General features: G+C 38.9%; 1 protein-coding gene across 4 annotated transcripts in view; it reads right to left on the reverse strand.

The window, feature by feature from the left end:
* Window positions 1-16,408: 16,408 nt before the first annotated feature.
* RAP1GDS1 (Rap1 GTPase-GDP dissociation stimulator 1) overlaps window positions 16,409-26,483 on the reverse strand; it is a 50,999-nt gene continuing 40,924 nt past the window's right edge. For all 4 annotated transcript variants that reach the window (XM_032261573.1, XM_032261572.1, XM_032261571.1 and 1 more), the window contains 3 exons: window positions 25,702-25,828; window positions 23,034-23,162; window positions 16,409-18,283 (listed from right to left, as the gene is read on the reverse strand). In XM_032261573.1, the coding sequence (XP_032117464.1) occupies window positions 18,156-18,283; window positions 23,034-23,162; window positions 25,702-25,828 (384 nt within the window). In that variant the 3' untranslated portion in view covers window positions 16,409-18,155. The remainder of the gene's footprint in view (window positions 18,284-23,033; window positions 23,163-25,701; window positions 25,829-26,483) is intronic.

The raw sequence follows: 26,483 nt of genomic DNA on the forward strand, positions 1-26,483 counted from the left end.
GGAGAGGCAATGCCCCACCCTGCTTTGGCTCACCCACCTTGGGCTGCACCCATGTCCAACTAGTCCCAGTGAGATAAACTAGTTACCTCAGGTGGAAATGTGGAAATCACTTGCCTTCCACATCGATCTCACTGGGAGCTGCGCACTGCAGCTGTACCTATTTGGCCATCTTGCCCTGGGACCCCCCCAAAACTATTTCTTAATATTAAGGCATGATTTCCCATTTTGTTATTAATTTTGGGTATACTGATGTGATGTCATCACTGACAGCTAATGGAATGTGGGCTTGTGTATTTCTGTGTCTTAAACATGTCTCCCTTTTCATTTCTAATATGGTAAATATTCATAGAGATAACCCACATAAACCAAAGCTCTTCAGGGGGCACAAACATTCTTAAAAATGTAACGGGGTCTCGTGACCAAAAAGTTTTGAGAGCTGCTGGTATAGATAAACCATAATTTTAGCCAGTTCATCACTAAAATGGTTTGGCTCCGTGTCCCTATCCAAATCTCATCTAACCTCTTGATTGGATCATGGGGACAGTTTCCCCCATGCTGTTCTCATGATAGTGAATGAGTTCTCACAAGACCTGATGGTTTAAAAGTGTGGCACTTCCCTCCTCACTTGCTCTCTCTCTTGCTGCCTTATGAAGAAGTTGTTGCTTCTCCTTTGTCTTCTGCCATGATTGTAAGTTTCCTGAGGCCTCCCCAGCCATGTGGAACTGTGAGTCAATTAAAACTCTTTCCTTTATAAATTACCAAGTCTCAGGTAGTTCTTTATAGCAACATGAGAATGGATTAACACAGTCACTGTTATAAATTTAGGCTGTTTTGAATGAAATACAGTTGCAGTGACCTTTCTTATGCATTTCCTATACTTTTCACATAGCTCTAGTTATTTCCTTAAGATAGATTGTTAATGGTGGAATAACTGGATCAAAGGATTAAAAACATTTAATTTGTGACACCTAGAGTTAAGCCTTATTTAAAGCTGTGCAGAATTAATACTTCATCATTGATACTTATGTTTTAAATTGAAAATTGTTAATTTTAATTCAAGATTTGCACCTAGATTAAAAAAGGGAAAAAACCTTATTAATGTCTTTTATGTGTTCTACATTACCATTTCTGCTAACTTAATAAAATATTAAAATGCCCATTACAGAAACCAAAATCTGTAGTGATGGAGGTATTTAATGACCACCAAGACATTTAGAGCAAGGAAGTACCCCCACCCCAAACCTCTCCCACAATAACTTGATTAGAGAACATGAGATAAGAAAATGACTCTCAAGGGTATCTCATGACTTTTTAGGACAGTTCATCTCAGGACTCTGGCTGCCTTCTAGTTTAATTTCTACTGATGTTTTCATTATTCTGCCTTTCTTAAACAATTGCTAGCACTGACTCTCAACACAGTTCTTTTGAGCCTCATGTATATCAAACATTGTACCAAGTTCTAGGGTGGGAAAGGGAAGTATTAAAACAAATGAGAGACAGAAAATGCCTTTATAAGATGTTGATTCCATTATTGACTCTGTCATCAAAGAAATTAAAGTGTATGGACTGCACATTTGAACATATGTTATTCAGCATCTGTGAAGGCTCTAGGAGGTTGTTCACTCACTAAGCCCGAAGGATATTGTACAGACTTTACACAGGGAAAAACTCTTTTGGTAGCTTTTAGAAAAAAGGAAACCAATTTGTTGTATACCAGGTGAGTATCCCTAATCCAAAACCCAATATGCTCCCAAATCCAAAGCTTTTTGAGTACTGACATTATGCTCAAAGGAAATGCCCATTAGAGATATCAGATTCTGGATTTTCAGATTATGAATGCTCAGCAAAATGGTAAGCATAATGAAAATGTTTTTGACTCTAGAACAATGCAGAAGGTAAAGATGCTAACCTCAATTTTGGTCAAAATGCCTGTATAACTTTAGATTCCCCCAAAACTCAACTACTGATAGTTAACTACTGCTGACCAAAAGCCTTACCTATAAGATAAACAGTTGATTAACATGCATTTCATATGATATATATATACATATAATACACTACATCTTATAGGAGAGGGCACCAAGGATGGGAAAGATAAAGTAACTTGTCTAAGGCCATGAAGTAAATAGTGGCCAAGCTCTAAGTGCCACTCAGCTCTAACCGGCACACAGATTAGTCTGAGCGTTTCTTAGGACCAAAACTGTTTTAGATTATTTTGAATTTTGAAATACAGCTAACCCTTGAATAACATGGGTTTGAACTGAGTGAGTCCTTGTGTACATGGATTTTCTTTCTTCTCTGCCATCCTTGAAACAGCAGGATCAATTCTTCCTTTATCTCCCCCTCCTCAGCCTCCTCTACATGAAAATGAGGAGGACGAAGATATTTATGATGATCCATTTCCACTTAATGAAGAATACATTTTCCTTTTCTTTATGATTTTTAAATAACATTTTCTCTCTAGCTTACTTTACTGTAAGTACACACTGTATTCATTAGGTAACAAGCAAAGGCCATTGAGGTCATAACCAGGAAGAGGGGCCTCATGAAAAACCCAACAATGCTGGCTCCCTAATCTTGGACTTCCCAGTCTCCAGAACCATGTTTCTTGTTGAACCCACCCAGTCTATGGCAATTTGTTTTAGATAGAAAGCATATGCTCATCTAAAAGACAGACTTCTAATTTGTAAAATAGAATTATTTCTACCTGTCTGTAAGATTTTTTTTTTTTTTTTTTTTTTTTTTTTTTTGGAGATGGAGTCTTGACCTGTCACCCAGACTGGAGTGCAATGGTGTGAATTTGGCTCACGGCAACCCTCTGCCTCCCAGGTTCAAGAGATTCTTCTGCCTCAGCCTCCTGAGTAGCTGGGATTACAGGTGCATGCCACCAGATCCAGCTGATTTTTGTATTTTTAGTAGAAAAGGGGTTTCACCATGTTGGCCAGGCTGGTCTCAAACTCCTGACCTCAGGTGATCCACTCACCTTGGCTCCCAAAGTGCTGGGATTACAGGCATGAGCCACTGCACCCAGCCGCCAAGATGTATTGTTTTAAAGATGAACTGAGCCTGACAACTGTCAGTCAACACCAGATGAGCTCAGGCCTGCATCCTGAATACAGCAAATGTCTAACCTCCTTTGGTTTGGATTTGTGTCCCTGCCCAAACTTCATGTCGAATTGGAGGAAGAGTCTGGTGGGAGTTGATTGGATCATGGGGCAGATTTTCCCCTTGCTATTCCGGTGATAGTTCTCATGATGGTTTAAAAGTGTGTGGTACTTCCCCCCAAACCCTTTCTCCTGCCACCATGTGAAGAAGGTGCTCACTTCCCCTTCACCTTCTGTCATGATTGTAAGTTTCCGGAGGCCTCCCAGTCACACTTCTTGTACAGCCTGTATAACTGTGAGTCAATTAAACCTCATTTCTTCATAAATTACCCAGTTTCAGGTAGTTCTTTATAGCAGTGTGAAAACAGACTAATACACCCTCCTAGGGCATCTCTGTTTTTCTCCACCTTCCTTCACCTCCCTAATTATGTTTAAGCATCAAATAGGAATTGCAAATGTGGGTAGAGATTTGGCCTTTGATTAAACTTTTTCTAATAAATTTTGAGTTTCTCCCAGGTTTGAAGGATTCCTTAACTGACCATATTTTAGCAAAGCTATGTTACTAGAAGGTGAGATCAAGATTAAGCAGAGAAAACTCTTGTGATATTATGAATAGGGATTCTTATGAATCTTGTTAGTTTAGGTTCAAATAGTAATAAGAATATGTGTGCTGAACTACATGGCTACCCATCAGGGGCCCTGCAAAGGAAAGGAAGGATAACCTTTTCTTTTTTAAAAAAGTTTTAAGTTCTGGGGTACATGTGAAGGTTTGTTATACAGGTAAATTTGTGTCATGGGGTTTGTTGTATATACTATTTCATCACCCAGGTGTTAAACCCAGTACTTAATGGTTATTTTTTCTGTTCCTTCTCCTCCTCCCTCCCTCCACCCTCAGGTAGACCACAGTGTCTGTTGTTCCCTTCTGTATTCATGAGTTCTCATCATTTAGCTCCCATTTATAAGTAAGAACATGTGATATTTGGCTCTTTGAGAGAACAACCTTTTTTCCATTTTTTAAAATATCAATAGGTTTTTAAGGAACAGGTGGTGTTGGGTTACATGAATAAGTTCTTTAGTGTTGATTTCTGAGATTTTGGTGCTCTCATTACCCGAGCAGTGTACACTGCACCCAGTGTGTAATCATTTCTCACCCTGTCCCACTCATTCCCTCTGGGTCCCCAAAGTCCATGGTGTTATTCTTATGCCTTTGCAGCCTCATAGCTCAGCTCCAACTTATGAGTGAGAACATACAGCGTTTGGTTTTCCATTCCTGAGTTTCTTTACTTAAAATAATGGTCTCCATTTTTATCCAGTTTGCTCAAATGCCATCATTTCATTCATTTTTATGGCTGAGTAGTATTCCATGGTGTGTATGTATACATACATACGTGTGTGTGTGTGTGTGTGTGTGTGTGTGTGTACCACAGTTTCTTTACTAATTGATGAGCACTTGAGCTGGTTCCCTCTTTCTGCAATTGTGAATTGTGCTGCTATAAACGTGCATGTGCTAGTATCTTTTTCATATGATGATGTCTTTTCCTCTGGGTAGATACCCAGGAGTGGGATTGCTGGATCTACTTTTAGTTCTTTAAGGAATCTCCCCACTGTTTTCAATAGTGGTACTAGTTTACTTACATTCCCACCAACAGTGTAACAGTGTTCCTTTTTCACCATATCCATGCCAACATCTATTATGTTTTTTAATTATGGCCATTCTTGCAGAAATAATGTGATACTGCATTGTGACTTTGATTTGCATTTCCTTGATCATAGGTGATGTTGAACATTTTTTCCTATGCTTGTTGGCTATTTGTAAATCTTCTTTTTGAGAATTGTCTATTCATGTCCTTAACCCACTTTTTGATGGGATGGTTTGTTTCCTTTTCTTGCTGATTTGTTTGAATTCCCCTGTAGATTCTGGATATTAGTCCTTTGTCAGATGCATAGATTGCAAAGATTTTCTTCCACTCTGTAGGTCGTCTGTTTAATCTGCTATTTCTTTTGCTGTGCAGAAATTTTTTAGTTTAACTAAGTCCCATCTATTTGTCTCTGTTTTTGTTGCATTTGCTTTTCAGTTCTTGGTCATGAAGTCTTTGATACGTAAGGACTCATATAAACTCAAGATAAAGTGGTAGAAAAAGATATTCCATGCAAGTGGACACCAAAAGTGAGCAGGAATTGCTATTCTTATACAAAACAAACTTTAAAGCAACAGCAATGGCCTGGCGTGGTGGCTCACACCTGTAAACTCAGCACTTTGGGAGCCTGAGGCGGCCTGAGGCGGGAGGATGATGAGGTCAGGAGATTGAGACCATCCTGGCCAACTTGATGAAACCCTATCTCTACTAAAAATACAAACATTAACTGGGTGTGGCAGCATGTACCTGTAATCCCAGCTACTCAGGAGGCAGAGGCAGGAGAATCACTTGAACCTGGAGGCCGGAGGTTACAGTGAGCCAAGATCGTGCCACTGCTCTCCAGCCTGGCGACAGAGCTGGACTCTGTCTCAAAAAAAAGGCAACAGCAGGTAAAAAAGACAAAGAAGAACATTTATAATCATAAAAGGACTAGTCCCACAGGAAAATACACAATCCTACATATATATTTACCTAAAACTGGAGCTCCCAGATTTATAAAACAATTGCTACTAGACCTAAGAATGAGATAGACAGCAGCTCAGTAATAGTGGGGGACTTCAACACTCTACTAACAGCACTGAACAGATCATGAAGATAGAAAGTCAACAGAGAAACAATGGACTTAAACTATACCCTAGAAGAAATGAACTTAACATATACTTACAGAACATTCCACCCAACAACTGTAGAATATACATTGTGTTCCTCAGCACATAGAACATTCTGCAAGATAGACCACAGGATAGGCCACTAAACAAGTCTCAACAAATTTAAGAAAATCAAAATTATAGCAAGCTTTCTCTCAGACCACAGTGGAATAAAATTGGAAATCAATTCCAAAAGGAACCCTTAAGACCATGCAAATACATGAAAATTAACCTGCTCTTGAATGACTATTGGGTCAAAAACGAAATCAAGATGGAAATTAAAATGTTCTTTTAACTCAATGACAATAGAGACACAAACTATCAAAATCTCTAGGATACAGCAAAGGCGGTGCTAAGAGGAAAGTTCATGGCATTAAATGTCTGTCAAAAAGTCTGAAAGAGCACGAATAGAAAATCTAAGTCACACTTCGAGAAGCCAGAGAAACAAGAACAAACCAAACCCCAACTGAGCAGAAAAGAAATAACAAAGGGCAGAACTAAATGAAATTGAAACAAACAAAAAATACAAAAATGAAACAAAATGCTGGTTCTTAGAAAAGATGAATAAAATTAATAGCCCATTAGTGAGGTTAACCATGAAGAGAAAAGATCCAAAAACTGAATTAGAAATGAAACAGGAAATATTATAATCGATACCACAGAAATACAAAAGATCATTGAAGGCTACTAAGGACAACTTTACACATATAAACTAGAAAACCTAGAGGAGATGGGCGAATACCTGGAAATATGCAACCCCCCTAGATTAAACCAGGAAGAAATAAAAACTCTGAACAGGCCAATAACAAGCACCAATATTGAAATGGTAATAGAAAGTTATCAAGAAAAAAAAAAGTCCAGGACCAGGGAGGTTCACAGCTGATTTTTTTTTTTTTTTTTCTTGAGATGGAGTCTCACTCTGTCACCCAGGCTGGAGTGCAATGGTATGATCTTGGCTCACTGCAACCTCTGCCTCCTGGGTTCAAGTGATTCTCCTGCCTCAGCCTCCTGAATAGCTGGGATTACAGGCGCCTGCCACCACACCCCACTAATTTTTGTATTTTTAGTAGAGATGGGGTTTCTCCATGTTGGTCACGCTGGTCTTGATTTTCTGATCTCGTGATCCACCTTCCTGGGTCTCCTAAAGTGCTGGGATTACAGGCAGGAGCCACCGTGCCCAGCCCACAGCTGAATTCTATCAGACATTCAAAGATTTGCTACCAATACTATTGACACTCTTCCAAAAGACAGAGAAAGGGGGAATCTTCCCCGTATCATTCTATGAAACCATTATCACCACAATACCAAAACCAGGAAAGGACATAACAACAGCATAAAAAGGAAACTACAGACCAATATCCCTGATAAATGTAGATGCAAAAATCCTCAAGAAAATACTAGCTAACCAAATTCAACAGCATATCAGAAAGATAATCCAGCATGATCAAGTGTTTTTCATACAAGGATGGTGGCGGTGGGGGATGGTTGTGTCTGGGGCTATGCCCCATATACTGGGCATCAGGGTATCCTGATGATTAATCCAGAGGATGTGTCAAGCAGGATTCCAGAAAGTTTAGGGGAGCAAAAATATCTCTGAACCATTCTGGGAGATAATGTCTACTTTAGAGCAACATCTGGGAGCTGGGTGGCTCGGGATGTCTCATCACTTGAAGTACAGTCAGTGCTTTACTTGGCAAGTGCTAATTGGTCCCTGAGTCAGAACTCAGTGGCCTCATAAAGGATGGAGGTGGAACAGAAATCCTGGGGTACCAATTCAGGAAATGGCCACCTATTTGACCAAATAAGGTGAGGACTCTTGTTGGCCAGGTCACACTCTGAGGACTTTAAGGAAAGGAACATTGCCCTTGGTTCTAATAGCCAGTGCTTTTCCACTTTGGCTGCAGATCAGAATCACATTTGGAGCTTTACCAAAATTCAGATGCCCAGGCTCCAGCTCCAGGGTGATTTGACTCCATAAGTGTTGGCTAAAGCACACCTTTTTTTTTTTTTTTTTTTTTTTTTTTTTTTTTTTTTTTTTTTTTTTTAGATAAAGTCTTCCTCTGTTGCCCAGTCTGGAGTGCAGTAGCATGAGCACAGCTCATTGCAACCTCTGCCTTTCAGGCTCAAGCAATCCTTCCACCTTAGCCATTAAAGTAAGTGTGACCACAGGTGCACACCACCACATCTGACTACTTTAAGCATTTTTTTTGTTTTTAGAAAAAGTATGTTGTTAGTGTTTCCTGGGGACCCTGAGGTGGCACAATGATGTGTGAGTTAGAACGTCCTGAATGGACACTGAGGCTTGGGGGGTTCAGTTTGTTTATAGAGCATCCCCTGTACTCATGGCTCAGCTGGAATAAGAACCTGCCCACTGGGTATCTCCTCCTCAAGACCCTCTAGGTGCTTCCAACCAAATGTGTCAAAGCCAACTCATTTTACAACAATCCGCTTTTCCACCTTTTGGTTAACGTCACTACCATCTTCTGCCCAGTCACCCAACTCAGATACTTCAGAATTATCTTCTTTTTCAATCTCTAGCCCCATAAAAGTATGCCAGACCCTTCCTCTCAAAAAAATCCTGGTTTAAGTATGAAAAATTGTGAAGTGTTGGAGAGGTTACCCTTCTTGCAAGCTAGTAAGTTAGCTGCCACGGCTTCATAGATGCTGAGAGAAGGCCTGAGACTCCTGGGTCAGACCGAAAGGACTTTATTATGCATTGACCTCTGGCAAAATGAATTTCATGTTTGCAGTAGTTTCTCTTGCTTCCCAAATCCCACAGGGAACAGTGGCCCAGATGGATACTACACACACAGCGGGTTTATGCCCCAGCGAAGAAACTGAGTTTAGGAAACCGCAGTCTTATAAAGGGGTCTGCAAGTGATTCTGACCAACCTTTGCCCCTGAGGGAGACCTTATCTTTATTTCTGTACAGTAAAAATAAATCTACCTGTCCCAGGGAGACACTGTCTCTATCTTACAAGGCTGTTTGGTATAAAAACATCCTTGGAAAGGTAGTTGAAAAGACAAAAACTGAAGCTGTCTTTCACAGAGATATAGAAACAAAAGATATCCATGGAGAATTGTCTCCCAACATTAGAAATTCATCACAATTACCTATGAATTTCCTTTCTGCTAGCCTGCCCCACCCCCATTAGCAATAATTCTGGTTTATTATTGCTAGAACAAAACATAAAACAAATATACCCATTTTTTATGTAGAAACCTTGGTTTTTCCATTATATAATACAAAGTTTAAATGGCTCATGTTCACTTCCGGACCCTGCCATCTGTTCTGCTCTATTTTCCCAGCCTTTACTTTTGCTTCCACCCTTCCTTGCTACCTATGTACTCTCTGCCCAAAGGGGCCCAGATAACCCAGAGTCACTTCTACAGAGCCCCATAGCTCTGTTCATGCCTTGGTTAAAGCCCTCACTTGTTTGCTCAATAGTCAGGTTTACGTTTATCTTCTCTCAACACCGTGCCTGACATAGTAGATAAATCTTTGGGTACTGAAGAAGACTGTTGGGTTAGAAAGTCAGGCTGCTTGGGGTGTTTTGGATTAAAGCTGGTACCCCAGTTGTTTAATCTTTTGGACTCTGTTTTCATGAGTTCTGTGGCTATGGCCTTTAAGCAGAACAAATTGTCCTGGGGAGATTTTGATACATTAACTACTGGCTTCATGAATCAAGATTTTATTCCACTTCAAATAATGGAAAACCCTGCATGAGGGATTTCAACAGGCAGGTGTGTGTGTCTCCTGCAATCAGCATGAAGGTCTTCAGCATGGAGCTGCTACTCCAGCTCACTGATGCTCCTGTGGACCCCAACTCTTTGTACCTTTCTGCTCCACTGTCCTTGAGGTACAGGCTTCATCCTCAGGTTTGTACCTAATGGTTGCTAAAGGGTTGTTGTACTTCTTGGGTCCATATTTGAAGCAAGAAGGAGAAAAAAAAGGAAAAAGTGAAGGGGCAAACAGCCTTTGCCCAGCAGGTCTTTGCCTTTCTATTCATTAAAGGATGCCATATCCAAAGATTTCTATGGAACTGTAGCACTAGCTTGGAAAGCTAGAAAATTGGACTATTTTAAGCTTAGCATACTAGTTCTTGAACAAAATCAGGGTTCTGTTAAGAAGGAGAGCTGAATGTTGAAAAAATAATTCATATTTGTTACAAAGACATTTTTAACACATTGATGCTATATTCTTTTTCAGATATGGCAGGGATACGGGAGTTCTTGCATGTTTTTGGCTTTGGGTTGGCCACCTCTAACGAACGCAAGGTTTGGCAACTATTCCTCTGCGGTTGCCGTGTTCTAGCTCCTGGTCTATGCAACCCTTGTTGGCTTAAGTCATGGAGAATTATCTGGTCTTTCTTGAGTCCATTGGGAATTACTCACTCTGGGGCATATAAGGAACATACTGTTCTTTGGTACATGCTGTCGTTCAAAAATTTAGGAGCAAAATGTTTATTTTCATTGAGATCTTGGCTGGGAATGGAGCAGAACTTTTAATTGTATGAGCCCTTCAAAATGAGGAGGCTCATTTCTGTGGGGTTGGCTATAAAGAGGAAATTGTGGTTGGTTAGGTTAGCCTGGGAGGTTGGCAGGTATTGTCTGTGTTAGGAATTCTCCAAATGAAGGCCTCCAAGAGCAGAGTGCAAAAAGCTTGGGTGAGCAGGGTTCCATATTGCATAAGAGCCCCTGACGCCTGGGGATAGAGAGGATGGTGAAGATGCCTTTGGCTTCAGGAGAAGGGCTACATTCCTGACCCAGCTAAGTGGCTTTCTAAATCCCTGCAGTTGCCACAAGCTGCTGCCAGCCCCGTGAGAGGAGAGGGGAGAGGAGGGCCAGCACCAGCTGCCTCCCATCAGCAGGATGTGGTAAGTGCAGGCTTGGGCGTGGCTTGCAGCTGTTTTCATGCTCCTGCCACTTGTCAGACTGCAGCTGTCACTGACTCTCAGGATGGCAAATCTTTTCTCTGGGGGGGTCTAAAAGCAGTGCAAGTTTGCATAGGACATACAAATGACTCTGGGTCTAATATTTGGACCTCCTTTAAACTAAATGACCTTTCCCATAGTGCTGTTCTCTGCCCCTAAAAATCCACTTTCCTTTCTCCTGCTCTGGAAGCAGGACAGCCTCCATCCACAGGGTCACAGATGCATAGGCTTCCAGGGACTATGCAGTTTAGGTGAACGACCAGGTAGGGATGTCATCTAAAGGGGGCCCCAGCCACATCCTCCTCTCCTGAAATGTAGAGTCCCTGGTTGTCAGATCTCCTCATTTTAAAAGAAAAGCCAGAGAAATGGATTTCTATGCAAAATCATTTACATTTTAAATGTTTAAAACTATTTTTTCTCCTTTTCTTCTTCATTTTAAAGAAAGTACCATATGGAACAAACAAAACATGTGTGAGGGCCCCTAGTTTTCCATCCCTAGTCTATAGAGGAAGAAATGGGTTGGCCAGGTGATAGCATAGTCAAGAGTGTTTAATGATGACTCTTGTGGAAGAAGAGGCTCTCCACCCTTTCCCTCCCCTCTCCATGTGAGTGGTACCTGGAGAGTGTTTATCAGCTTGGAAAAGATCAGAGTGGTGGTTCACAGTTTTGGTTAGAGGTGCAAATATGTTGCTAGCAGTTGATGGCAGTGCTAAGAGGCAATTAGACTCCAATTAGCTAAACATCAGTTCTGTGGGTACTTGTAGGTGTGCTATATACCTCTTCTGGTACACTCTGGTCCCACTCTGATACATTTGATAATAGGGTGGTGGTAGATGTTGAATATAAGTGATGTAATGCTTGGATGCCCAGGAGGAGGTACTGTTGTGGGTTCCCTTGGGAGAGTGGGGAGGGCTTGACTGAAGTAGAGTGTCCAAGAGGTGATGAAAAGTAAGGGTGCATCAGGAAGGGTTGCACAGAGCTGGGGCAGCTCTGCCACACTGAGATATTGATCAGGTTCCCTGAGGAAGAAAGGATTGGGCCTTTGATTTAGGATTAGGGGCAGAGAATAAAGGGACTGACAGGTCACATAGTTTTTAGTTGAGGAATTACCCTAGCACCTGAAAACACAACCTTGTATTTAGGGTTTGTTTTTTAAAACTCAGAATATGTCTTAAATGTCTAGATGCAGAAAAAGGTTAAGTAAAATTGTGGTGCAGCTATATAATTAAAGAATATGGGGGTATGGTGGCTCATGCCTATAATTACAGCACTTTGGGAGGATCACTTGAGTCCAGGAATTCAAGTCTAGCCCGCACAACAAAGCAAAACTTCATCTCTGGAACATTAAAACAAAAACAAAAATAGAAAAAACGCATAGTGGGTGATGCCTGCGGTCCCAGCTTTTTGGAAGCTGAGGTGTATTGCTTGAACTCAGGAGGTTGCGACTGTGGTGAGCCAAGCTCGCATCACTGCACTCCAGCCTGGGCAAGACGCAGTCTCAAAGAAAAGAACAAAAAACAAAAAAGGAACACAACAAAGAACAAAAAATATGCAGCTATTAAAAATGAGGTTTATAAAAACTTCATTAGTTCTTAGTAATGTGAGATTCTTATTAAGTGGGGGAAAGAAAGGATATAGCTATGCATGGTACAATGCTTCAACCATGTAAAACACACTGGGCACCTGCTATAGGAAAGCATCTGAAGCTTTGCATCAGAAGTTAGGCACAGGTGTAACAAAGCATGCTTTCTATGAACTAACTGTCAGATCAGATTATAACACATACAAATGCGAGGCTGTTCTCTCATTAACAGGAAATGAATTTTTGTCAGATATTTTTCTCAGGTCAGTGAACATCTTGTTCTCACTTGTAGTGGCTTAGGGGAAGTCACTGTATTTTAGAATCATGTGACAGGGTAACAAGAGGACAAGAAGTAGGTGAGTAGGAAGCAGAAGACTTGATAGTTATTACTTTGGGATATGATGAAGCTAAATGGACACTCTGCTGTTACTTCCTCTAACTTCTGCTGGGTACTAGGGGATAAGACTGTGTGGGTGAAAAGAGCAGAATATGACTCATTAACACTTCCACTTTTCTTACCTACGCAAAAAAGGAAGTCATGGTAGGAGAAGCATGGTGGAGAGTGGGTTGCATTCTGGAAACTTAAAAAGGGACGGTGGGGCAACAGAACTGACTACTGATAGTTGGCTTTAGTTGGAATTAGGAACTATTTCGGGTTCCTGCAAAGATGGGTCTGAAGTCAAAGCTCCTCTGGTTAATATTTCTTCACATTATCTTAGAATCCTATTCAATTACCCCTTCCTTCGTAAGTGTTTTAGTATCTGTCTGATGTGCCTATGCTAGACATAAAGGAACTAAGCACAGGGATGTTGAGTAGAACCTCCCTGAAAGGAGGTGAAGGTCAGAGGTGCTGTAATAACTACTGTAATAGTAACGACTCTCAAATATAATTTTGAATAGATTATCTATTTTTTAAAAGACCTGTCATTACATTTAAATTATATGTACTCAAAGCCTGAGTTAAGACTTAAAATTTTTTAGTCTGAGCGCAGTGACTCACGCCTGTAATCCTAGCACTTTGGGAGGCTGAGGTGGGTGGATCACTTGAAGCCAGGAGTTTGAAACCAGCCTGGCCAATGTGGTGAAACCCTGTTAATACAAAAACCCTGCTAAAAAAAAAATAAATAAATAACTGGGCATGTGATGCATGCCTGTCATCTCAGCTACTTGGTTGGCTGAGGCATAAAAATCACTTGAATTTGGGAGGTGAAGGTTGCAGTGAGCACCACTGCACTACAGCCTGGGCAACAGAGTGAGACTCTGTCTCAAAAAAAAAAAAAAAAAAAAAAAAAAAAACCTTACAAAACTTTAAAGATAAAGTCTAATAAAAATCTTTAAAGTGATATAATTTTTAAAAATTCAAAACCTGGAAACTAAGGACCTTCAAAGTGTGACAGGATTAGGCTTTAGTTTCTTGATGATCAAAAAAAAAAAAAAAATCTAGCTAGTTAATTCTTTAAAACAATCTTGAAACAGAACGTTCTCTATATATGTGCCCTTTGTAAGTGATCAGCACTAAACACTATAAAGTCTACACAAGAGTGAATGGGGTTATCACTGTATATAATTAAGCAGATTAAAATAAGATTGCACACATGCCTACCAGCAAAACCACTGATCTCTGGGCCATGGACTAGTTCCATAAATAATACTCTACTTTTTCAGGTGGTAGTGGGTACATAATTCAAGTCACTTGCCACCTGATCCCTGATTAATGCCTTTGATAGCCTTCTTGCTTCATTTTTACTCCCTGAAAGCTGGGTTGATAATGCTGGAGACTAGAGAAACCATTAGAGCCACTTGTGAGAAGAGGGTGCTTTTGATAACAACACCCTGGTTTTTTTTTTTTTTTTTTTTTTTTTACAAAGTGGGAGCCTCTATATTTGTCTTTGGGCAAGTATGACAATACTAAGGGAACAAAGGTCAGAAGAACTGTAGGCAGCAGTACCTACCTGGCCTAAGTTTTGTTTGATAATTTGGTTCCAATATATAAAAATGAATTGTCATCATATTAAGTTCCTGTCTAGTGTTATTAATGGGAGACAGATGTTTATTGTCCATTTTCAAAGCGTTGTTAGATAGTGTCTCTGTGGCTACAGCTAAAAAACTCAATTTCATTAAAAGTTTTATTTTATTTTGTGATGGAGTCTTGCTCTGTTGTCCAGGCTGGAGTGCAGTGGCATGATCTTGGCTCTTTGCAACCTCTGCTTTCCAGGTTCAAGCAATTCTCCTGTCCCAGCCTCCCAAGTAGCTGGATTACCTAGGTATGCATCCTGACGCTTGGTTAATTTTTGTATTTTTAGTAGAGACGGGGTTTCCTGACCATGTTGGCCAGGCTGGTCTTGAACTCCTGACCTCAAGTGATCTGCTCGCCTCAGCCTCCCAAAGTGTTGGGATGATAGGCATGATTTGTTTCCACATTATAAACTATTAATAGGCACACTGTTTTCTGTTTGGGGTTGTTTTTTGAATAAAAGTTGGGAATCCTGCAGCAGCAAGAGGGGAGTATATAGTTTCGTCCTTAAGGTATCACAATTGTGTTTACCATCTTGATTGTCTAAAAATTAATCAATTGTCATGAAAATCCTAAGGGAATTGGGATTATTAAACTTGTCATATTGATGAGAAATTGGGCCCAAAGAATTTAAGTAACTTGGCTGTGGCCACACAGCCAATATCTAACAGACCCAGGATCTGACTACAGATTAGACAGTATCCAAAGACCATACTCTGTGCCCTATATCACCCTTTTAAAGTATACAAGACTTTAATCATACACACCTATAAAACATACTCTTAGGAAGCTACGTGGCATATATGTATTTGTATATATGTATGTAGGCAAAGTTAGAGATCATACCTGTAAAAAAGACCTCAGTTTTCTTGGCTATAGCTATTAGGATTCATACCAAATATTATTACATGCTTTTTAATAGACACTTGTATAATACAAATGTTACAGTGTCTTTTAAGTTCACTGATTCCAGTTAACAGCTGGATACAAAGGGTTATGCTCACCTAAGTAAATGTCTTAACATCTAGATATCCTCACCCGGTATGTTCAAGAGAATTACTAATAAGCCTCCTAATTATACCAAAGAGCATTTCTTTTTCGAATTCTTCACATGTAGCATCATTCAGAACACTTCAGACTAAATGCTTGCACATGAGAATTGCATTCTATTCAAGAAATAATTTTAGATGAAAAAGTGTTCTTCTATATCTCCATTCTTAAGACAGTATGCTCAAAACATGTTTTTATCGAGGAAAACACTGGGTTATGGGCTAGTGTTTGCTTTGAGCACAATGAGGTTACAGTCTAGGTGAGTGGTTAGCATGACTCAAGTTGCTAATGGGGTTGGAAGGAAAGGGGTATTCTAGTGCATTGCACTCAGGCATCTTCTTTGCTTGAATTCCTGGCCTTTTCTTCTATGGCTCAAAATGACAGTTAAGGCTTTGTTGTGCTATTCCTCCTATCGTCTCCCTTAGAATGTACTCTTAGTGGGTAGCAAACAAATTTAACAGTGGCCTCTACAACTAAGATTAGGTGGCAGGAGATATGGGATGGTACAGTCTATAGACTCTTCCATCCACTGCAATGGCACATCAGTGTGTCATCTAATTTGGTGGTCCCTGTGATAAGGGGACAGCCTTCTGGTCTCTCTGTAGAATGATCAGTAATTTGAACTGCACTTTATTTTGCTGGAGATGGGAGTTCCTAACATATTAGCAAATTGATGGCTGGCAGCTGGCCCAGATGGGTAACTTCTCTCACATCTATGATTTTAGGATGCTTTTGTTAAAATTTTTTCCCTAAAGTCAGACAAACTATCAAATCTCAAACTCTCTATGAGTCAGTCTGTCTTTCTGGAATTAGTTCAGACAGTCTGGAAACTTCATGGATATAGGATTCATTCAGTCAACAAATATTTGTTGAGCATCAATAGCAAGCCCTATTCTAGGAGTTGGAAATATAGACAAAATATACAAACAAACCAAATGATGCCATTATAGCTTCTTATACTATTTATTAAGTTAATATGAACAGTTATGCAACATTAGTCTTTCAAAGCCTATAATAAAATATAGTCCACTATCCAGCACAGGAGAAAGACAACAAATAATATCATTCTTATAGTAAGTGTAGCAGAACATAAGTCAAGATTCTTTACCTCCATTAGGATTTTTTCGTTTTTATTTTTTTATTTTTAATTTTTCTCCATCAGGATTTTAACTTACTTGAATTATAGGTGTTTTAGAGTCAAAAGTCCAACTTGGATTACCCACAGAGATGTGTAGCATCTCATGTTAAAGAGGAAGGAGCTCCTGTCACCTCTGTGGCAGCCCTTTCTACTGTCCTGCAGTCCTTCTATATTAAAGTCCATCTTGCCTCTTAGGGCAGTAGTAGTCAAATTTGGGTATGGGGAGAAAGGCAGGTGGGTCACAGGGAGGTTTTGATTAATTTACAAAGATTATGTTTCAAAGCTCTAAAAACCCATTTGGTGGTGGCAGTGGCAGTGAAAAGTACACTATATTTCGCCAAGGGGGCTCTTCTCATCTGTTGAATCTTGGCTTTCTCATATCCTTTAAAATTGCTGCAGTTCTCAGTGGGAAAGTGGAGGTGGGAAGCTCTAACAGCGATTGGTATGAGGCCATCTGCAGAATGAACTGGACTGGCTACAATGGCTTTTATAACCTGCCTTCCTTTCTTTAGTCCTGACAAACTTATTTCTTCATCTTTCCTTCTATGTCCTGCAAGTGTTGTTAACATAAGATTTAAAAGGACTATGGGAGATAAAACTTCTCACTTTCTAGCTGAATAATGAAAATCAGCAAAAAAAAAAAAAAAAAAAAAAATCCGTTCTTCAATGAACTATATACTCAGTTTACTCAGTTGAAAACAAATGCCAAATGAGTTTTACAGACAAGTGCTGGACAATGTTGATTAACTGGTAGAAGTAGTTCCTGGGTGAAACAGCATATGTATCAGAAATTAAAATACTGGCAAAACACAAATGCTTTATAATAGGGATTGTAATAGCAATTCTTCAAACCCTTAGTTTCACACTGAAAACTACAAATGTTTTTCAATATCGGGCTATTGATGACAGTCAATTAAATACGGAATCAGAAACCTCAGAAAGTCTTGCCAAGTTTGTGGTGGCAGTTTCAATAGTCTACAAAGGAAAAAAGAGAAACCATAGGTTAAAGAGTAAGAGCACTGGAATTTTATTTAACTCTAGGTACCGTCGGTTTGACATTAGTAGGAAAGACTAATGAATAAGCAGCCATACAGCTTTTTTTGTTCACTGTGCTTCCCAAGCACCAAAAAATGGAGCTACTTTTCCTATTCAGTTTCATCTTTAATAACTAGACAGATCCTGCTGCATTGTTTCTAGTTTACCAGTACATCATTATGTAGTTTACTGCATGTGTGGAGCAAGTCATTATGTAGTACCAAGTTTACGTCATCATAGGACTACAACATGCACATTCTACTTAATGTAGCTCAAGCAACAGGAATACGAGAGAACAGTTATGGGTGGAGACTTGCCTTTGACAAAGTCATGTTCACACTAACTATGGGTTAAGAAATCTTATTAGGCAAGTACCTACAGCAGTTCTTCAACTGGTATTAGAACATTACATGCATGCACAAGTGGTATGGTAGAGAATGAAGTGGAAGAGGCAGCTGGATGGAGGACGGAGGGGAAATCAGAGATGGGATGATGCCATGTATCGGGCAGTTCTCAGCTTTCCACAGTAAGTCTCTGCTCTGTGAGAGAGGCCTGCTGGGCAACACTTTTGTTCTCATGACTGCGAAGTTTGGATACAACATCTAGAAAGGCCAAATCCTGCACTTCCTTATGTAGAGATTCTGGAAGACAAAAAAATAACAGATATGATTCTGTTAGGTTGCTTTGATATTATTATACAATGTATTCAAAACATATACCCAAAATGCTTATTTTGACAAGACTAAGCTATAAAACTAGGAACAATTCTGGAAAAAGACGTAGCAGTAGCCTAGCAATGTCTTTTTAAGGAATGTATTATAACTAAAAATAAAAACTTTACTTTTTTAAGAAATTAAAAACAAATTTTAAAAACTTTTTTTAAGATGGGGCCTTGCTCTGTTGCCCAGGTTTGAGCACAGTGGCATGATCACAGCTCACTGCAGCCTCAAAACTCCTGGCCTCAAGGGATCCATCCAGCTCAGTCTCCCCAGTAGCTGATATGACAGTCATGAGCCACTGCCCAGCTACTTGCCCAACTTTTAAAAAGAAAAAGGAGATGTCAAGTTCTACAGTGTAAGACTGCTTACAATGAGTTATAATTAAACATAGCTCATTGTATGATCTCAAGGTTTGGTTACATATAACCCTATCACCATTTCAAATATGAAGTCCAATGACTTATCAAAAACCTTATGATATGTTTCAGATTAATTTTGTGGCAAAAGAAAAATTTATACTTCATATCCTTCAACAAATTTCTGTGACACTGGACTCCCTTTTAGATTTTTATCCTCTTCTTCCTGACTTGCTTTCTCTATTTAACTTCAATTATAAGAAAAATGTAGGATTCCTGTTAAGACTCAGAACTGTTATATGGGAAGAGTGAAGTTTAATAAGCTTAACATAATCAGTACTACTGAAACTGATGTATTTATTTTGATAAGACTGACATAAACCAATGAACCAGTGTTTTTAGTACTATTAGAAAAATCCATCCTAAAATTTATATATAATCTCAAGGAATCCTAAATCTCCACAGCAATATTGAAAAAGAAGAACAAAGCTGAAGTTCTCATACTAACTGATTTTAAAACTTACTACAAAGCTACAATAACCAAAATAGTGTGGTACTGGTATAAAGAACTCCTACAACTTGGGTCGGGCACGGTGGCTCACACCTGTAATCCCAGCACTCTGGAAAGCTGAGGCAGGCAGATCACCTGAGGTTGGGAGTTCCAGACCAGCCTGACCAACATGGAGAAACACCGTCTCTACTAAAAATACAAAATTGGCCGGGTGTGGTGGTGCATGCCTGTAATCCCAGCTATGTGGGAGGCTGAGGCAGAAGAATTGCTTGAACCCAGAAGGTGGAGGTTGTGGTGAGCCAAGATCATGCCATCGTACTACAGCCTGGGCAACAAGAGCAAAACGCCGCCTAAAAAAAAAAACCTCTTCAATTCTAAAAATGGACAAAGACTTGAATAGACATTTCTCCAAAGAAAATATACAACACATGAAAAGATTCCCATCAGCCGGGCGCGGTGGCTCAAGCCTGTAATCCCAGCACTGTGGGAGGCCGAGGCGGGTGGATCACGAGGTCAAGAGATCGAGACCATCCTGGTCAACATGGTGAAACCCCGTCTCTACTAAAAATACAAAAAATTAGCTGGGCATGGTGGTGCGTGCCTGTAATCCCAGCTACTCAGGAGGCTGAGGCAGGAGAATTGCCTGAACCCGGGAGGCGGAGGTTGTGGTGAGCCGAGATTGCGCCATTGCACTCCAGCCTGGGTAACAAGAGCGAAACTCCGTCTCAAAAAAAAAAAAGATTCCCATCATTAATCATTAAGGAGATGCAAATAAAAAACACAGTAATATGCCACCTCACACTCTAATTAGTTTGGCCATTATTAAAACACAGCAAACATTGGTGAGGATGTTAAGAAATTATAATTCATGTGTACTGTTGGTGAAAATGTACCGTGGTCCAGCCACTATGGAAAAGTGTATGACAGTATTTAATTAGTAAAAACAGTATTTAATTAAAAAATTAAATACTGAATGACCATATGATCTAGTAATTCCACTTCTGAGTATATACCAAAAATAATTAAAACAGAAACTCAGAGATATTTGTATATTAATGTTCACAGCAGCAGCATTATTTACAAAAGCCAGAAATGACCCAAATGTTCATGAATTGATGAATGGATAAACAAAATGTGATAAACACATATGATGAAAAATTATTCAGCTTTAAAAAGAAATGAAATTCTGACATGTGCTACAACACAGATGAGCCTTAAAGACCTAAGTGAAATAAGCTAGACAGAAAAGGACAAAAGTTTATTGTTACATAAATATGTGGTGCCTACAGTAGTCAAACTGATGGAGACATAAAATAAATGGTTATTGCCAGAGGCTGTGGGCGGGGTAAAAATTATACAGTTTAATGGCATTAGGGAGATTCACACTGCTGTGCAATCATCAGCATCCATCTCCAGATACAAAGAAGCAAATGGAAATTTTTATATTATAATATATAACTGAAATAAAAATAGGTTCAACATCACAACAGAGAGGGCAAAGGAAATAATCTGAGAACTTCCAAGATAAAACAATAGAAATTACTCAAGTCTGCATAACAAAGAGAAAATAATCTGGGGGTAAAAAAGAATAAAACCTCAGGGACCTGTAGGACTATAATTAAAGATCTCACATTAGTGTCATCAGAGGTCTGGAAAGACCCTAATGGGGCTGAAAAGTACGTGAAGAACTAACAGTCACAACATCCCAAATTTAGCAAAAGACATAAACCTACCAATTCAAGAAGCTGAGCAAACTCAAACAGGATAAACCCAAAGAAGTTCACACCAAGACACATCATAGTTAAATTTCTGAATACTAAACGCAAAGAAAAAAGTTTTGAGAGACAGAAATGACACCTTACCTACAGGGGAAAAAAACAAATAGGAACACTGGATTTCTCATCAGAAACCATGGAGGCTAGAAGAAAATGGCATGATAGTTTTCAAGTACAGAAAGAAAAGAACTGTGAACCCAGAATCCTATAACCATTTTCTCTTACTTGAGAACGTCACTTCCCTTTCATTACAAATGAAAAAAACATTTGGTAAAAATTTGTTGCTAGCAGACCTGAGTTAAAAGTATCGCTAGAAGAAGTTCTCTAAACAGAAAGGGAATTATTACAACAAAATAAGAAATCTAAAAATGTGAGTAAATATAGACTTCCCTTCTTTTCAAAGAGTTTTCTGAAATATGTCTGGTGGTTGAAAGAAAAGTTGTAACACTGTCTAATGTGATTCTAAATATATGTAGAAGAAATATTTAAGAATGATATATACATGAGAGTCTGAGTGTGATGGCTCACACCTGTAATTCCAGTACTTTGGGAGGCCAAGGTGGGGGGAATCACCTGAGGTCAAGTTCAAGACCAGCCTGGGGAATAGGCGAAACGCTGTTTCTACTAAAAATACAAAAATTAGCCAGGTGTGCTGGCAGGCATCTGTAATCCTAGCTACTCAGGAAACTGAGGCACAAGAATCGCTTGAACTTGGGAGGCAGAGGTTGCAGTGAACCAAGATTGTGCGACTGCATTCCAGCCTGGGTGACAAAGCAAGATTCTGTCTCCAAAAAAAAGAAAAAAAGATATACGTGAGGAAGAGTAAATGACTAAAAAATGTTCAAATAACCCATAGGAAGTCAGAAATAAGAAATGGGACAAACAGAAAACAAAAATAAGATTGCAGACTTAAGCCACATCAGTCATCCCATTAAACGTAAATGGTCTAAATACACAAATTAAAAGGGACTGGCAGAGTGGATTAGAAAATGTGACACAACTATGTGCTGTATATAAGAAACTCACTACAAATATAATACAGCAGAATGAAACTAAAAGAGTGGGAAAAGGTCATGTGGATATTATTCAAAATAAAGCAGGATGGCTTCTTGTAGTGGGACATGAAAGAAAATAGTAATAAAAAAAGCAGGAGTAGCTATGTTAAAGTCAGATAAAGTTGATGAGAGCAAAGAAAAATACCAGAGAGAGGAACATTATATGATAAAAGGGTCAATCCCTCAAGAAAGCACAGCAATCCTCAAAATGTAGGTACCTAACAACAGAGCTGAAAATTACGTTAAGCAAAAATTGGCAGAACTGAAAGGAGAAATAGGTAATTATAGCAGGAGACTTCAACACTCCTCCTCTTGACAACTGACAGAACAATTAGCTGGAAAACCAGCAAGAATATAGGAAATTCAACACCAGTACCAACAGAATCAAAATACAGGTGTGTGCCACCACTCTTGGCTAATTTTTGTATTTTTGGTAGAGACAGGGTTTCAGTATGTTGGCCAGGCTGGTATCGAACTCCTGGCCTCAAAGGATCTGCCCACCTCAGCCTCCCAAAGTGCTGGGATTACTGCCATGAGCCACCCTGCCTGGTCCACTAAACAAATTCCTTAGTTAATATGGCATACAAAATCAGAACCTATGCCTACTATAAAATAACATTTTAGAGTTCATGAGACATTGATTTTGCAATACTGAATGTCATCTATATTCGCTATGTGATACTTTCTATTGTAGTAAGAATCTTTTGGGAATATCTTCAGTGAAAAGTAATTTATACAGTTGTGTGGCTAGAAAATACCAATGTAGTATATATTTCAAGACGAGAAGAGAAGATTTTCAATGTTATCACCATAAAGAAACGGTTAAGTGCTTACATTAATGGGAAAAAAGTAATCTTATAACCTCCATAAACTAATTTCTACTGGTTTTAAAACCTAAAGCCATCATTCACTATTACTCTATATTTAATGTGAACTGTATACTTATGGACATCAAACGATAGAAGAAATACTTACCAGATCCCATAAGAGCACATATCAGGACCATAGAATTATATTTGATTTCAGGAGCACTTCTCTCATCTGCTAGCAGTCTGTGTAAAATCTGTACAAGTTTAGCACTTTCTAGATCTTTCTCAGCAGTGCCTACAAAATAAAAAAACGTATATCTACGGTGTATGAACCCAGTACCCTCAGCATGAACAGTTCTTCCTTCTCCAGAAACTGATCATATGAAAACTTCCAAATGGAACTGATAAATAATAATGACCTAGATAAATAACATTAAATTCAGACCACGTGGAAAAAGTAAATAGAAGTAGATTTTAGTAGACATTTCAGGTGTTTAAGCTTAATATTTAATACTAACACATTTCTTTTACTATAAGTCAGTTAAAACTTTTTATTATGGTTAATGTTAAACATATACAAAATCAGAACAGATGGTATAATAATATACATTATGTACTTATCATCTTAAAGAATTATCATGGCCAATCTGTCTCATTCACCTACTCTTACTCATCTCAAATTATTTTTGAGTAAATCTGATAAATCACATAATTTCCTCCACAAATGAAAGATAAGGACTCAACGCAATTTCAATCAAAATCCTAACAAGATTTTCTGTAGAAAATAGACAAACTTATACTAAAACTTATAATGAAAGCCACAGGCCCTAAAATAGCTAAAACAATCTTGATAAAGAAGAATAAAGTATGAGGAATTCCTCTACCCAGTATTAAGGCTTATTCTATAACTCCAGTAATAAAGGTAGCAAGGTATTACTGGTGGTGACATAGACACTTATATCAAAGGCACTGAATAGAAGACCACGAAACAGACTCACACATATATGATCAACTGACTTTGATGCTGGTATAAAATCAATTCAGTGGAAGAAAGACAGCTTTTAAACAAAAGGTGCTGGTACAAGTAGACATCCATAGGACAAAGGAAATGAACCTAACCTAAACCTCATACCTTATACCAGTATTAACTCAAAATGGATTATAGACTCAAATGTAAAATATAGAACTATAAAGCTTTTAGAATATATAAAGCATTCTCAAAACTCAATAGTAAAAAAAAAGAAAATGGGTAAAAGACAAAAATTGGCATTTCACCAAAAAATATACAGTTGACCCTTGAACAATATCAAGTATGAACTGTGGGGTCCACTTATACTTGGAATTTCTTCTCTTCTGCCATCCCTGAGAAAGCAAGATTAGCCCCTCTGTTCTTCTCCTTCCTCAGCCCACTCAATGGGAAGACAAGGATGAAGACCTTCTTGATAATCCACTTCTACTTAATGAATAGTAAATATATTTTCTCTTCCCTATGATTTTCTTAATAACATTTTCTTTTCTCTGGCTTTATTATAAAAATATAGTATATAATATATAAAATGTGTTCACTGATTGTTATCGGTAAGGCTTCCAGTTAACAATAGACTATTCAAGGAGACAGATATCCTATACACCTTGACTTGATCATTACACACTCTATGCACATAAAAAAAAATACACATTAGTGTTTCCTCTTTCTGGAATCAAGTTGGAGGGTCTATTTGTCCCAGTGTGAGAATTATGGATATAAGTCATCAGTGGGAATTAAGAGGCTATCAGTTAACAGTATTTACCCAAATGGCTTTGAATTGGATAGGACATCCCTACTAAGTGTAAAGTCCTCCTTTGTGTAAAGCAGCCTTAGGCCTTAACCACAGGACATGTGACTCTGTTACACTATCCCTGACTGTCTTGGGTTGGCTCCTAAGCCATCTAGTTTATGCTATTCATAAACTAAATGCCTACGAATTAGCTTCTCATGAATAATTCTGCTCATTAGAAATGCTATGTTAGGGTTGGGCATGGTGGATCACATCTGTAATCCCAGCAATTTGGATGGATCACTTGATGTCAGGGGTTCAAGACCAGCCTGGACAACATGGTGAAACCCTGTCTCCACTAAAAATACAAAAATTAGCCAGGTGTGGTGGCAGGCATCTGTAATCCCAGCTACTCGGGAGGCTGAGGCACAAGAATTGCTTGAACCCAGGAGGCAGAGGATGCAGTGAGCTGAGATTGTGCCATTGCACTGCAGCCTGGGCAACAGAGTAAGACTCCTCAAAAAAAACAAAGAAAGAAATGCTATGTTAGACTGAAACTAATTGAATTATTTAGCCTCTGCTTTGGGGGAGTTCTGAATGTAAAACACACAGGAGTAAGGCAATGCTACCAAGCAACAGAAATCACAGTGACTGAGATGCATATGGAGAACAGCAAGAATTAGTAGTAGATAGAACCAGCAGAGATGGAAAAGAAAGTCCAGGTCACTGGGAGAGTAGCAGACTCTTCATGTGCTGCCAAATTCTAAATATTGTTTGGTTTCTCTGTGAAGCCTGCTGAAAATGTTTTCTCTATGCTCTAACTGGCTGTAACTTGAAATACTATTTAAAAGTTAAACTTACCTTAATGCATTGCCCTAAAAACGTTACCAAAAACACAACCAAAGGGGACAGCTGTAACAACCTATATAGAATGATTTTCCATAGATTCAGAGAATGGTACAGACACACTAGCAAAATGCTTTCAGTCAAGTTATGTTTGACTTCAACTCCATTTCTATGCTTCCTTTCATCCAAGATAAAAATAGAAGAAAATAAGTTTGTCACTGGGGTACTTACCCAATTCTAAAGCTGCTATTAATGCCAAAGCAACAAGGGCTTCATTCTGCATTATTACATGTTCACTAGTTGCCATGGTAACTAGATGCTTGATGCCACCACTCTGCACAATGGTTTTAATTACATCCTACAATAAATAAATATCACAGAATTATAAACTTTAATTTTAAACATAAAGAACATGCATTAAAATCAGTCAACTCATTGTTGAGTGGTTTTGCGACAGTGTCCTGTATGAATCATTTGATTTAATCACCGTTTTTTCCCCTCCACAGAAGAAAAGGAAAAAGCTTTTAGCTTTAAATAAATTCATCAAAAGATGACAACTTAAATTATCTAAGTAGAAAAGACCACTGTAGTTCATATTAAAAAAAACAGGAGGCTTAGGAGCTACCAAAGCCAAATAAGTAAAAGTACCATTGCCTCAAATGCTGACTTACCTTAGGACTGCCAAACAAGAATAAAACTTGGAATTTAAAAAAGATCTCGGCTGGGCACAGTGACTCAGGACTTACTCCTAGTGCTTTGGAAGGTTAAAGGAGGATCACTTGAGACCAGCCTGGCAACATAGCAAGACCCCACCTCTACAAAAATAAAAAAAAATTAGACAAGTATGGTGTCACACATCTACAGTCCCAGCTACTCAGGGTGCTGAGGTGGGAGACTGCTTGAGCCAGGGAGCTCAAGGCTGCAGGGAAATATAATCACACCACTGGGCGACAACAGAGTGAGACCCTGCCTGTTAAAAAAAAAAAAAAAGGTTATTTTTAAATTTTCATGAT

The sequence above is a fragment of the Sapajus apella genome, unplaced genomic scaffold, assembly GCF_009761245.1.
Source record: "Sapajus apella isolate SASKATOON/1434 unplaced genomic scaffold, GSC_monkey_1.0 scaffold124, whole genome shotgun sequence".
Taxonomy (NCBI): domain Eukaryota; kingdom Metazoa; phylum Chordata; class Mammalia; order Primates; family Cebidae; genus Sapajus; species Sapajus apella.